This window comes from Porites lutea, chromosome 1, assembly GCF_958299795.1.
Source record: "Porites lutea chromosome 1, jaPorLute2.1, whole genome shotgun sequence".
NCBI lineage: Eukaryota > Metazoa > Cnidaria > Anthozoa > Scleractinia > Poritidae > Porites > Porites lutea.
The window spans coordinates 3,837,020-3,851,732 of record NC_133201.1 but is presented as its reverse complement, the minus strand read 5'-3'; the positions used below and the strand labels follow the sequence as shown (position 1 = coordinate 3,851,732).

General features: G+C 37.7%; 1 protein-coding gene across 1 annotated transcript; it reads left to right on the top strand.

Annotated features, from left to right (window-relative positions):
• Positions 1 to 964: 964 nt before the first annotated feature.
• LOC140934248 (cellular tumor antigen p53-like) lies at positions 965 to 13,430 on the top strand. The gene is made up of 12 exons (XM_073383909.1): positions 965 to 1,080; positions 1,735 to 1,796; positions 2,352 to 2,398; positions 2,819 to 3,131; positions 4,193 to 4,306; positions 4,864 to 4,974; positions 6,718 to 6,823; positions 7,489 to 7,781; positions 9,134 to 9,237; positions 10,283 to 10,383; positions 11,591 to 11,663; positions 12,664 to 13,430. The coding sequence occupies exons 1-12, from the start codon at positions 965 to 967 to the stop codon at positions 12,862 to 12,864; spliced, it is 1,641 nt and encodes a 546-aa protein (XP_073240010.1). The 3' UTR covers positions 12,865 to 13,430.
• The last annotated feature ends 1,283 nt before the right edge of the window (positions 13,431 to 14,713 follow it).

Here is a 14,713-nt window from a genome sequence, read left to right as displayed (position 1 = left end):
TCCCCACCCCCACCCCACCCAAACACAGTGACCCTTGGGTGTGTGGAGAGGTTGAAACAAGTGAATGTATCTCCCTTGGGGTAACAAAAGTGCTCCTTGTGGAGTAGTGGCCATTGGCAAAGGTTCATTTTTAACAGTGTCTCTTGAATTGTAGTTTGGTTATCTCTTGACCTGTTTTTTTTATTGGCCTATTCCTGAAAATATCCATACCATGCCGCGGACAGCTTTTCGGAATTCCGAGGGCAAATGGGGTTCTTTGAACTGGACCTCTTTGTTTTCTGTTAAGGGAAAAATTGTTTCATGGTGTTTGTTCTTTTGTTTTACTCCATCTGTGTCCGGTACACGAGGTAAATGCCCCAAATTGGGCATATTTATGAACCCTGCTGGAAATTCCAAAGGGTTTGACGAAAAAGAAAATCCAGACGGGAGGGGGGTTAATGATTATGTAATTACAAGGGCATGGGGGGGGGGGATAACCCATTTTTAAAATTCTTAAGGCAAGGGCAGGTTAAAGTATGGAAACGGTTGGTGGTGTGGTACGAATATTTTCTTGAATTACCCACAGTCCATTTTTGATATAAAATCATCCATTTTACCATTAATTCAATGTGAAACAGGTTTGATAACAGAAAAAAAAGCTATTCTCATTTATTATGTTAACCCTTTGATGACGGCTTTGGTCATTTTGTGGTTCTAAGGAATGATGTGTATAATTCCCTTCCTGGACCAATTAGCTTTCAGTATAAGCGTTTAAGTTGGTAAACAGCAAAGATGGTTCTTTCCACAGGAAACTTTGATCACTCTTGAGAGAGTTACATAAAAAAGTCAAATAACATTAATTTTTGGTAAAAAAAAATCCACTGTCTTCCAATTTTATTATTCAAGGAAACATCTGGAGGTTTTCTTTTACAAGAGATTATTTTCAGAAACTGATTTGTTTTGTTGAATTATTTAAGGTTATAACATGTCTCAACATTCACAAAATTCCACTACCTCACTGGAGCCCATTCTAAGTCAGGAGACTTTTAATGACATCTTCTCGACAGTGCAAAGCATTCTCAAACCAGAAGATTTGTCAAGGTAACAGTTTAATATAAGTCTTCTGGTAGGATGTGATAAATACTGGTGAAATGCAGAATTTCAAGTACAGCTGAAGTTCACATTTTGTGTAAAAAGGGCTATGCAATCATGCAGCAAACGTTATTTACTTAGGCATGATGCGTAGTGTCCTACAGGTGTGTATTACACTGTCCTATTTATGCTGAAATTAGTGGGGCTGGTAGCCTATCAGATTAGAGCTTTTTGATATTAATATTAGTAATGATTACTACAGATAAAAAGACTGAGTGGTCTCCAGTTCGGTCTGTAATCATACAAGTGATTTTCAAAATCGGATGATGGTGTGGCTGAAGGTTGATTTGTTTTTAATTAATCACAAGTATGATTACAGGCTGAAGTGGATGACACAAAGTTCTATCACGAATAATCAATAACTATAACAAAATTATTATGTTTTGAGCTACATTGTATTTTAAAACCAAGAGTGCTTTAGTCACCCTTGCTATTCCTTAACTTACAAGAAAATACAATTTCATTATTAATATGTGTATGGTCATTATTTTCTGAACAATAGGAGCTATACACTTTAGGTTTACCAAAATTGACCGAAAGAATGTATGTCCCACTTCTTCTGTCTTAGATACTTGTAACACCATCAGTGCTTTCTGTTTTTAGGATTCAAACGGAATATAATGAAGCACCCAGAGTCGTTCAATTGACTGAAAGCAACATACATGGTATATTTTTAACCACTTTCTTATATGTAAAGAAAATACGCACTACAAGGCCTATTGTTACTGAGTGAGAAGTTCCTTGGGTTAAAAATTGTTGCAAAATAGTATTTCAACGAGGAAATTAGTAACATTTGGTTTAGAGAGATAGTGAAAAGGCTAAGGGCTCTCATTAAAATTTTACGTTGCCAGGTAAATGACACAAGTAGGTGGGGAATCGAACAGCTGGGGATTTTGTTTGCTTTTAATTTTACTTCCATTTTCCTACTAAAGTAGGTGGAAATCATGTTCATAATGGTGTGGGGATATCCCCGGTTCCCGGCCCTTAATGACAGCCCTGAAGGCTACACAGTACCTGGGAGCTATATACGACAACAGTTGTCGGGGATCGCAGTATATGAAAACCAAATTGTAGACTTTGGGGGATTCCTAGGAATCTAGCAAACAAGAGGATTTAAAAGGGCCATGTTCTTAGTAGCTGGGGGAATCCTTGACCCCCACCTCTTAATGACAACCCTGTATTGAAATCTCTACTTGCTTTTCTGTTTCTGTTTCTTTCAGAAAATGTGATGTTTAACATAGAAGCAGTAAGCGTGGTGAGACCAGAGGTATGTGTAACTATCATCATACTCTTGTCTTGAGCAGCATCTACATACAAAACAATTAAACTCATTGAGCAGTTACTTACCAAATTCCTGAAAAGTCGTTTCCAATTGCCTCAGAAAATTATGCCAAAGAAAAGCTGCTTGAAACATGTTGAGCCAGTTTGTGTTGACTATTGACCAAAAAGAGCCAAGATTGACCGAAGCGTTGTTTACAACTCTAAATTAGCACAAGTTCAAGAATGCACTGTTGACAAGATTTCAAGATTGTACATTCTATAGTTGAAGTAGATCTAGATGCATTTGCTTCAAAAGATTGACCCCGTAGGAACCTCTAGGTCATTAACTAGATTTTATCTCTACAACTTTATGGTCTACAGGCTTTAAAACTGCTAACTAGGGAGTCTTTTCTATTTATTTTAACAGCTTGAATTTCCTTTTCCTCCTGACCAAACTTTTACAAGAACTGCATTTAAACAAGAGCCTATAGAATCGCCTCCAGAACAAGACACTAAGCCATTCTTTCCTCCGATGGTGACCACCCCTCCCCCTGATCTGCCCAACACACAGCCTCTCATTGTGTGCAATACAGATTTCCCAGGCAATTGGGGATTCGGCATCGGGTTTGAGGAGGAAAAAAGTCCTCCCACCAAGTCAGCACAGTGGACTTATTCTCCTTACCTTGAGAAGTTGTTTATGAAGATGAGGTGCATTGTTCCAATGAGAATAAAAATGCGAGGTTAGATAGCTTAGTCACATTTTCTATTATTATATACGGCTGGTTCCGCAAGAGGGCAAGATGAAGTGAATCCTAGTTTTTCTGATCAGCCACTCATCTTGCCTGCATGTTGTTTCCCACTTTAGTCTTGCAAGAGAATAGTTCTCTTGGCCAATGATATAATATTATGATATATCCCATGTTGATTTAGCTGGAGAAAACAGCTGACATTTTGCGACGCCACCAACAGTTTCCCTGCAAAATGACATCTGAGAAACTAGTGCAGAAATTCCATACTAATGACTCGTTACTACCCAGATCTGGGTACTGCTTCTGATTGGTCATGCCATTTGTGAAATTTGCTTCAACCAATCAGAGGCATTACCCAGATCTGGGTAGTGATACATTATCCTTATGGAATTTCTGTGCTAGTTTCTCAGATGTCTTTTTGCGGGGAAACCATCGGTGGCATCACAAAATGTCACTTGCCAAAATGCCTAGCATTTTTTTGCCTGTTCGTTTTTGAAGTGTTTGCCTTTGGCAATTCTTCATTTGTTTCAAGGCTTTTAGCACTTTTTTTTGGTACGATACCAAAAAAAACAATTACATGTATTTCTCAGAGAGTGATAACTTAACTCGTCCAGAGGACTAGTGGGAAAGAAAACTACTCGTTTTCAGATTTTTTTACTTGTTTTGGATGAGTGGATGACCATTAAGTTTGAGCACTGCATTGGAAAATTAATGTGGTCCAAATTAAAGATCATGGGAGATGTGTTGGTTGCATCTAAGCATAGCCACATCTTGTAAGCTTAGCTTAGCTTAATTTAGAGCCACCAATAAGGAAGCAAACCATCAATGTCCTAAATAAATGTTTAAATCAGGGTTGTCACCAAAGTTTCAAGTTGCCAGGTATAGGCACTTAGTAGGCAGGGATTTGAACTGTTAGGAAGCTCTTTTGGTCCCATGTAACTATTTTCCTTTTGTGGCCTATGAAAGTAGCCATGGGCTATATCCATAATAGCCAGGAGAAATCCCCAGCCCTTATTGAAAGCCTTGTGCTAACCAATCTTGTTTTGTTGCAGAATTTCCTACCACTTCTGGATTCTTTGTTAGAGTTGTTGTAATTTACAAGCAACCAGAACATTATAGAGAAATTGTCGAACGATGTCCTAACCACATCACAAAACAGAAAGACGGTGAGCCAGAGTCGAGAAGTTATCATTTATAATTTTAATTTCTTATGAAAGATAATCGTAGACAGGCCTGCAAATAATAATTGTTAACAGCAATATCATCTTCTTATCACCTGACTGGTTGAAGGTTGTTAGAGACCTCTAGATTCTAAGACAAGAATGACCATGAAGATGAAAGTTAATTCTCTCAACACCAAGTAGTGCATAAGTGTGAACGATCATTTTTGGGGAAAAAATTCACAGCCGTCTTCATTCTACTCCGGGTTTATCTAGAATATCGTAGTGATGAAAATAGTGTTCAAATGTAACTTAGAAGATTTATCATTTTGCAATTGGGAGGGGGCTTCACCTTCATCAATAAAAATTACTTCATCAACTTTTCTGGTGATAAAAAGTAAAATGAAGCTCTTTTGTGTGACAATGAATACATGATGAAACGTAGAGTTAAGTCTTGTTCTGACTTGTAGTGGTCCTCGTCCTCAAATAAAGGTCTCTAGTTATAATTCTAACATCCCACTCCTCAGACTGACGTCCTCTGACTCAACTTGTTCTTTTTTCAGGGCATCATGCTCCAAAGCATTTACTGAGATGTGAAAATCCACAAACTCTGTATGAGACCTGCCCTGAGACTGGTCGGCACAGTTTAAAGATACCCCTGGGGGTAGCACAAGGTGAGTAATAATATAGGGGCTTCTAAAAATAAATACATGTACCTCTAGCATAAAATAAGGAATGAGAATGAAGGCATGGCTGAAAAATATACCTGACCTGGGAGTAGCACAAAATGAGTATAAGTGATCAGCGTGCAAAGCAAGTAGTGTCCGATAGCCCAGGGCTAGTGAATTTTGCTATCGGGCTAGTGAATTTTAAACTTAACTTGCCCGACAGGCAAGTGAAGTTTTTTGAGGAATTCAAATTAAAGAAGAACTGTGAAATCAATTCTCTCATCAAAACGTTTTTGGAGCTCGTTGAAATGACGTTTGGGCTAGTATATATGCTAGCTTCAGCTTGTCCGAGTGGCAAGCTTAAAAAATCACTTTCTTTGCACCCTGGTGATAATTTGGGAGTTTCCCTTTTGGAAATACCTCAAGGATTAGTCTTTTTTGTGCTTTAAATATATAGAAGGACTATATTTTAATTTCAGTTAACTGTAATAAAGTGTTTTGGCATCTGTCTCCAGATGAACTGTCTGGTCACGTTAAGGCCCAAGCATTTTCAATTTAGGACTCATTGGTTGTGGACCGGACTCGTGATTTTTCACAAGATGAGTCCCAGGACTTACCATAACTTACTATTTGTAACAAAATCACTGGAGTACCTAGTAGCATATGATGAGGGGGTTTCTTACTGATCTGACTGATCTTCCCTTGGGATTATCATAATGAATTGGAATTCAAGGTAGAGGGCTCTTTCCTGTTTTTAGTTAAAACTTGTGATAACCAAAGGTTGTGGAGTGTGGACGACAACGATCAAACTAGGTCAAAACGCTTTTGCTCCATTGCTGTGCTTCTGCATAAGTTTCACATGACAGATAGTCAAAACATGCGTGATCAGATTATGAGTGAAAGAAGGTCCAAACTTGCCTGATCAAATTGCTTCCTGTGCATTCCAATCATTCTTAGTGGAAGAAAAACAAATGATGGCTACATACATGCAACGTATGCGCAATAAAAAACTGGAGATTAGATTTGCCGCCCGCAAGTAATTTAAGACGTCTTACATGTATGCCATGGTGAATATAAGATCGCGGGATGTGCATGTTTGAAAATCTCTCTGACTTAAGGGGGGAGTCTGGTTAAAATTTGGGGGAAATGATGTTGATTTGGGAAGGAGATATATGAGGGTAGAATTGGTGTGTGCATGAACCAGTTAGTCCGCTAATGGGATCAGAGGCACCTTGTTGAGGTGGCAGACTATCTGGTAATTGTCTACTAATTTTTCACTTCACATTTCAGTTTTTAACAACCTCCAAATCCAATATTTTTCCTTTTTTCTCCAAATTTTGCTCATCTCCCCCCTAAATTTTACACATTAAAAACATTTGAAAAATCATCCAAAAATTCACAAATAATTATTGAACTAAGGACTGTAACTTAATTATTGAGTCACTTTTTGATTGCATGAAATCGTGGCTAGATATTTAAGAGAAAGAGTCTAAATCAAGGAAAAGTAATGCTTTTAACCAGACTGCTCCATTAAGCATGCTGTGATTAAAGTGTTGCAGAGAAGCGAAATACAGGTGCATGCCTGTTCATGTGCTTTGGCACTGTATTGTATCTAGCACCTCAAGCACAATAGCTAAAAGAACTTTATCTTCTTGTTCGTACAAAAGCTTGCGTTTCTTTTGCATTTTTGATTTAAAAGGCAGCTTTGATTGATTTTGTTTGTTTGTTTTCATGTTTTGCTTTTCATAGCTGGAAGTGATTTTGTCACCGAAATGTTTCAAATGATGTGCTTTAGCTCATGTCCAGGAGGCTTAAACAGGCGTCCAATCCTGGTGATCTTTACTTTAGAATATGGGTGAGTTTGATTGCTTGGTCTCACAGTTCTCTTTTTCTTATAGATCATTATATATTATAAATTTAATTCATTCAATTGGCTGTTGCAAATCAAACACCTCTGGGTATTAAACCCATTTCTTGTACTGCTTGTGACATCATCAGTTTCAAATAATCATGCAAAACTTTGACAATGACTTGTGCTGGGGGAAGAGGTCTTTCAAACCATCCCCAAAAGAGTATGATTTATTCAAACAGTCCCGAGAAAAATTAAAAAAAATCTACAGTTGACTGAAAACATTCCTATGTGTTCCACTACCAACCTACACTTCCTTGTTAATAGCGACAGCAAAAACAAAAAACAAAAACAGGGCAAGAAAAGTAAAAGAATAGAGGAGGAGAATAAAAGGAAAGGTAAAATTTGAGGAGGTAGCTTTGACAGTTAAACCCCAAAACTATATTTTTGAAAATTTTTTTTCTGCCCATGCCTGAACTTCAGAAGCTGATATTTACTATCAGGAACAGAGGGCCACAAAGTGCTCAACATATAAACAGCATTTTGGACAGTTTTGGTTTGTTTTGGCTGGACATACTACAATGTACGAGCAAAGAGCCAAGCATTTTTTGGAAAAATTTCTAATTGCAAATGGGTTAATACTGTTAACACTGTTCATCCTTTACTTCCAGAAATAGAGTTGTAGGGCGAAAAGCTCAAAATGTCCGAATCTGTGCTTGTCCTGGGAGAGACAGAGGGATTGAGGAAAATGCAGAAGCAAAAAGACGGGAAAGAGACCCAACATTTAACTCATCCGAGACCCAAGTGCAACCAATCCGTACCTCAACTCCCAACATGACCCCACCTCCTACCCCTCAAGTGATTTCAGCTCCTCACAGCCCCCCTGCTGAGGGGCCATCGACATCTGCAGGAAGCACAGAGGAAGCAAACAAGCCACCAGTACCAAAACTATCCAAAAAACGATGTGAGTATGCAGATTATTTTTTTAATTTCTGATCTTATAAGACAGAAGTGAACTAAAGCATAATGGTGATCACTGGCGTAACCCTTTAAGTCCCAATTAATAGTGACCAAGATCAATTTTCTCCTAACAATATCCATACACTGTCAAGAGATAAGTTATGAGAATTAATAAAATGATCACCAAAGAGAAAATGCCATGATCTTATTTTCAAATTCTCTCAACTATATCTTTATGGGAATGTATGGAGATCAGTTTGGAGAATTTGTACATGGATACTGGGGCTTAAAGGATTAAAAGTCAGTAACACTAGGATGGTCTCTGTTGCCATTTGTTTCGTCCTACCCTTACCAAGCTTGAAAAGTACCATCAGCCTGCCTATGTGGGACATTTTGGTGCTTTGGAATTTTGGCCAGATGGACAATCTTTGTGGGTGTTTGATGGTACTGTGAGTTGAACACTATTGATTTATCATCCTAGTGCAGATGGGTGTGCTCAATAAAGATGGCAAAGATTTACTGTTTATCCCCAGAAGTCTTGGGACATAGATTTCACAAACTGTTGGTTTCACTCTGTGGTAGGATAGTTTCATTTATATTTTGTCAAATTTTTGTTGAATTAAGTGAACCACCGGACCTCTACAGCCACAAAGAAGGAAGGTGAAGGTACGTTTTGTCGAAATCTGCTGATAAGTTGATTTAACAGTGAATTAACTGTGACTATCTATGACTGGCACATTTTCTGTTAAAATATGTTTTTGGCAGTTTGTCAAGTTATGACAAACCTTTTTTTAAAGACCTTATTAATAAAAAATGTAACTGACTGTACAAGTTCTGTTTGATCATTTTTGATCTTGTGGTGAAACTTAAGTTCAAAAAATTTCTCTAAACTGCCGGCTGAAACCAACAATCTGTGAAATGATATTTTTTCCTGTTTCTGGGATGCGTAGTACAAGGCTACAATCTTGGACAAACATTGTTGAGAATTTTGCATTTTCTCTCCGCTAAGTCTTAATGCCAGTCTTGCAGATAGCGCTGAGGCCCCACTCCTCACCCTAGGGTGGTCAATGTTGTTCAGTTGAGGTCAGAAATGATCGAGCAGGACTTCAACATTGTTTTTTTTTTTCGGGGGGGGGGGGGGGGGGCGGAGGAGGAGGGAGTATTGGTAACCGCCTGTGCTTTCAAGAGCTTTATCTTGATACGTACTAGACATGGAAATGTCTATTTTTCTTAAAATTTTTGTTTAAGACTGTAGCTATTTAATCCCTTATTTCTACATGTTGTTACCAAAGGTCAACATAGGAAAATATTAATAGCTTTTTTCAAATTCCAAATGATTGTTTCTTGTTTCTGCAGCGTACTCCTCTCTGTCATCAGGGTTTGAGGTTCGTGCTGTTACTGTGGATAAAAATCCTCTGAAGAAAATTAAGACTCAAGATGAGGAGATTTTTACAATACAAGTGAGTTTATTTTCAAGTACTAGTCACCTTTTGGCTTCAACGTTTGATTCCTGGACTAGAGATGTGATGTTGTTCTAATTTATGTTTATTTTTTCTCTGAACAAATTTCTCTCTGATTAGGTCTCTGTGACAGACGATTAGTTTTTATCATTTTTATTTTTCTGTTCTGATATACAAATTACAAATTTTATATATGCTTGTCACACTCCAGCACACTGGGCCCAGTGGTTTGAAGTCCGATTAGCACTAACCTGGGATTAAATTTAAACCTGGGTTTCTTGTTCTTTTGTTCAAGAGTATTTTCTCGGGTAATTTCTCTATTCTCCATAGAGCATCAAATCATGGCATTCACTGAAGGCAAAAAGAGTGAGACTGAATTTGCTTGTTAAGCCACTTTCAAATCTGAATTTTAAACTTCTTACTAACCCTGGGTTATGTTAACCCTGCTTTGAACAACCCAGCCCTTTTGGTTAAATTTAACCCATTCAGTCTTAAACCCAATTTACATGCACTAAAAAATCGGCACGGCACACCAAATTTTTGGCACCGTGCTTCATTTCCCCGTGGCGAGAGTACCTCCGGGAGGTAGTCTCAGCACCCCTAAAATCTTGAACACTGGTGCCACATTTCATTTAAGACCGATGCGTTTACACGTCAAAAATTGGGAGTGCTGTGCCTTAAAATCATCAGCACAGTGGCAAAAATTTGGTGTGCCGTGCCAATTTTTTTAGCGCGTATAAATGGGGTTTAAGTCCATATTTTTCGCTGTAACTTTTAAATCTGTTGACAAAATCCTGTAGTTTTAATCATTCAAATGACACCATTTTGTTGGCAGAATGAATGCACGCATGGTTTTAATATATTTTTTTTGTGTAGGATTTGGCTAAAAATTTGAGGGTTTTTTTGTGTGCTCATTTTTTCTCTTTAGCCACCAATTGTAAGTGAAATGGTTAAAATAATTTATTAATGAATTTCATTCCTGGGACAAAGTTTAATCTGCAAGTGTTTTGTAGCTGTAATGTTTCTAATGTTCCTCTTACTGTAGGTTAAAGGACGTGAAAAATATGAAATGCTCCTTAAAATCAAAGAAGGCCTAGATTTAATGGACTTAGTGCCGCAGGCTCAAATTGATAAATACAGGGCCAGGTAAGAGTCGAGTGACAGACAAAACCTTATTTTTCTGTGTAAAGCCCGTGCAAACGAATTCAACACCGTTGGTCAACAACTCCCAACATTGTTGGATGTTACATGTAATTGGCATGTTGTTGCATGTTGCTGGCAGTTGTTGTGCAAAGTTAAGTTTGAAACTGCAGTCAAATTTTTGAGCCAACAACTCCCAACATTTCTTTTGTTCTGTCAGCTGATTACTGAAGTGATGCGCAACAATGTTGGATCCATTTGCACAGCTCTTCCAACATTGTAGGGGCCTTGCATGAGCATTACACAATAAAGTCTTATGGGTTGCATCCTTCCCTCGATGAACTGCATGTCCCAACATTGTTGCATCCAATTTCACACCACGTCTGCCAACACGGACACAACAACTCCCAACATTGTTGACCCAACAGTGTTAACAGTTGTTGTGTCAGTTTGCACTGACTACATCCACAGTCACTTATCTGAATATTTATTTTTGAAAACAAAGATTTTTTGCTCTGTTTCCCGATTAAAAAATATACATGTCCATGCACATGTAGTGTAATATTCAGATCATGTTACCCCCTCCACAGGAGAAATTGCAAAGTAAAGTGATGCAGAAAGCCAAAATGTCAAAGCTTTAATGGATGTCAGGTGTTGGGAAAAAAAATTGCATTGGAGCAAATTATTTTGTAAAACTTCATGGGTGAATTTAAGCATCATAGTCATCAGTGATAGTAATGTGATGCTCAGGAAATGTTTTTCATAGCTATGATGTTGTCAATAAAAGAGTTTTAAGGGTTGTCATTGAGAGCCGGGGGCCGGGGATTTTCCCCGGCTACTAAAAGAGTGGCCCCCGGCTACTTTTATTGGAAAATAGAAGAAAAATAGAACCAAAAGAAATCCCTAGCCATTTGATTCCCCGCCTACTTGTTGTATTTACCCGGCAACTTGAAATCTTAGTGACAACCCTGAGTTTTCCTTTCATTGTATTTTCCAATAAATTATTCCGATTTTATCGTTAAGACTGGAATGCATGCTATGACCTATCTGTTAATCCCTTTTATTTTTCACAATACTGATGTTGGCATTAACTAGGCATCTGTATGTTTACAAATCCTTTAGTCATGGCTAGCCAATAATGAATTACCCCAATCTTTTTAATTTCATTGACACAGGGAGAAATGACTTTTTTAATTTCTGTTTTATTTTACAGCTGTCCGCCGTGTGGAAGAGTGGTGAGAAATTTACAAAATTCGGATTCACAAAACTCCACGGATTCACAGCAGGCAAGTCTTGCAAATGTGCTCAAATTTGTCATTTGCTTTTATTCGACAATTAAGTTACAACACCATGAGAAATAAAACAGACAAAAGTCAGTAATCAATGTGTATTATCATTCGAGGCAAATTTTTCTTTCTTTTCATTGGCCGAGAGCCCACCGTGTGTCCTGCAAATAACTGCCTACAAATAATGGTCTGCTCATGCGCAATGCCGTCCAACTGTGTTTTGCTGCAAATAGTATGCTGCTCATTCATAAAGGAAACTGTGCTGTTCTCCTTCTTGTGATCATTTTTGCGTAAAAATGGCAGATTGCTTGACTTCCCAAGGATATTCATTAAAAAACAAACTCGGTGATCGAATGTTAAAACATTATTATTGAACTCAGTTATCGCAAAATATCTTGATTTGTCAGTGTCTCGCAGATCATATAGATCTCCTCGCCACAGACAAATCACAATATTTTGCTCAACCTTGTCCATTATTGTTAATTGTTAGAAACTGCTTTTACCCAGTTCTGTCTGTGGATCAAGGCTGGGCTTAAATAAAACATAAATGTAAGATCCCAAGATACTGTGCTTTATCTCCCACACTGATACATGTCAACTAGTAGCTAGTAAAAGTTGATGTGAAGTAACCCATTCATTCTGACAGAGTAAGGCCCATAGTTGCTGCTGTCACTGTCTCTTTAACACTTGCGTTTAGGATTGAACTCTGTTACACAATTTACAAAATTGACAATTTTTCACGATGACCTTGCGAAAACTACAAAATTTGCAATATTGACTATTTTTCACAGTGACCTTTCAAAAAGCAGCGACACAAATTTGACAATTTTGTGCTTGTAAATTCCTCATTTATTTCTTCTACAAGCATTATTTGTTTACTTCTCTTGCTTTTACTAGCTTCATGAATATGGCTGGCTGTCGGCTCAAGCCACATTATTGAACATTCAAATAAGTTAATGTAATTTGACAAAATGGGTTGTTGTTGTTTTTGTCATCACAGGATGAAATGGATAACACTCCCCCTATGTTGTCTCAACTTTCACGCTCTGACTCTGGTTCATCCACGCAATCGCCCCCTTCATCTCAGCAGAGCTCTGGAGGAGCCGCTGGAATCAATGCTGTGAGGTTCACACTAAGACGAACGGTATCTTTAGAAAAAAAATCAGCACACCATCATCATGATCTACTTTTAGCTTCATGAGCCAGAGAGACAATGATGGTTTTAAATGTAGCTGTGGTTAACCCTTTAAGCCCCAATATCCACATACAAATTCTCCAAACTGATCTCCATAGATTTTCTTAAGAATTACTTGAGAGAATTTGATAAGAGATCATGGCATTTTCCCTTTGGTGATCATTTTATTAATTCTCATAACTTTATCTCTTGACAATGTATGGATATTATTAGGACAAAATTGTTTTTGGTCACTGTTGGCACTTAAAGGGTTAAAAGTGAGTGTAACCATCATCTTGATGAACTGGCAGAGGCATTAGAAGGGTCATGGCCAAAATGCATGTCTTTTTAATGCATTCTTTTTGGTTTTTAGCTTATAGCTATCCTAGGGCTTGCACAGTAGTTAATCTCACTCTCGGAACTAAGGCTTCTGAGATGTAGCATATTACAGTGCCTCTTCAAAACACATGAACTCTGAAGTTTAAAAGCCGACTGCACCATAAATATTTTATTGCATTTTTTGCTGTCACCCAACAAAATTACAATCACAAGCAATGAACCTTAAAACACAGGAATGCATAAAATGGATCAAACTCCCCCTATTAAAACTCATAAAGCATGACCTTTTCTACTTGAAGTAAACTTCTGTTTTCCAAGAGGCTTCTACGATGACCGACCGCAGCAAACACTCATTAGTGGGCATTTGAACTTCAGAGACCTGTTGCATGTTGTTCACAGCATTAGTAAAATAAATTTTACTGACCAAACATTTCTGTGCAAACCCTGGATGTTGTTACAGCTGACTCCTTAGGGGATTTCTTAACTTTTCACTGAGTCAAATTTCTTTGAGATGTTTTTACTGCTCAATGGAATTATCAAAACACAGGATGGTCAGAGTATTTTTGTATAAGTGGAATTTCCAGAGGGCCTAGATGTTATTTATCACAGAATTATGTGATGACACAGGAGCTAAATGCATAATGAAAGACTTCTCATGTGGTATAAATTGTTCAAATTATTTTGTAGCCTAATGATTTTTTAAAAGATCAATTTATTGAATTTTAGATTCAGACTCAGCCTCTTCTTAGCTTTAGCTCTAGGTATCTTGTGAGGCTTTAGACATGTACAGTGTGACCCTTGTTGTGTTACGGTTTGATAACAAAGACAACCAGGCCTAAAACACTTAACTTAATAATTAAGTCCTAAGAATGATCAACATTAATTTTCTCCCAATGATATTAGTACATAAAAAGAGTAAGGATTTTGAGAATTGATGAAAACGATCGATCCCCAAAAGGAAGTTATTTTTCAACTAATTCTTAAAGGAAATGTATGAAGATCAATCTTCAACCTCATCTGAAACCTCTTTACTTTGAGTGCACAATTCAATGTGATCTTTAAATTTTTGTTTCTATTTGCTCTGTATTGCTATAGTGATTTAATGTAGGAAATGTTAGAGACCTTTGGCTGACTTCTTTCAGCTTGAGATGTCCATTTGATATGAGCGAATAGTGCACATTAAAGTAGGAAATAATTTAGGGGGGTAAAATATGTCAAAACCTGTTTCGGGTTGGAGGCTTTTCAAAATGTATATAAACTGTATATTAATGCAAGGGTTTTGTTAAGACATGTTATTGTTAACAGTTAACGTGATGTACGGCGCTAGTCGTTGCTGTCTGATTTTAAGAAGTGAGGGTTCTCTCCCCCTCCCATACCCCTGACTTTGGGGGATTCCCATTTGAAAGGGGCAGATTTTGGTACCACTTAGCAGGGTTCTATCTAGGATTTATAGTTTTGGGGGAGAAGTGCCAAGTGGCCGAAAAGCGAGGAGCTTCCTAGGGGGGTCCGGAAATTTTTTGAAATGAGTATGCGCTGA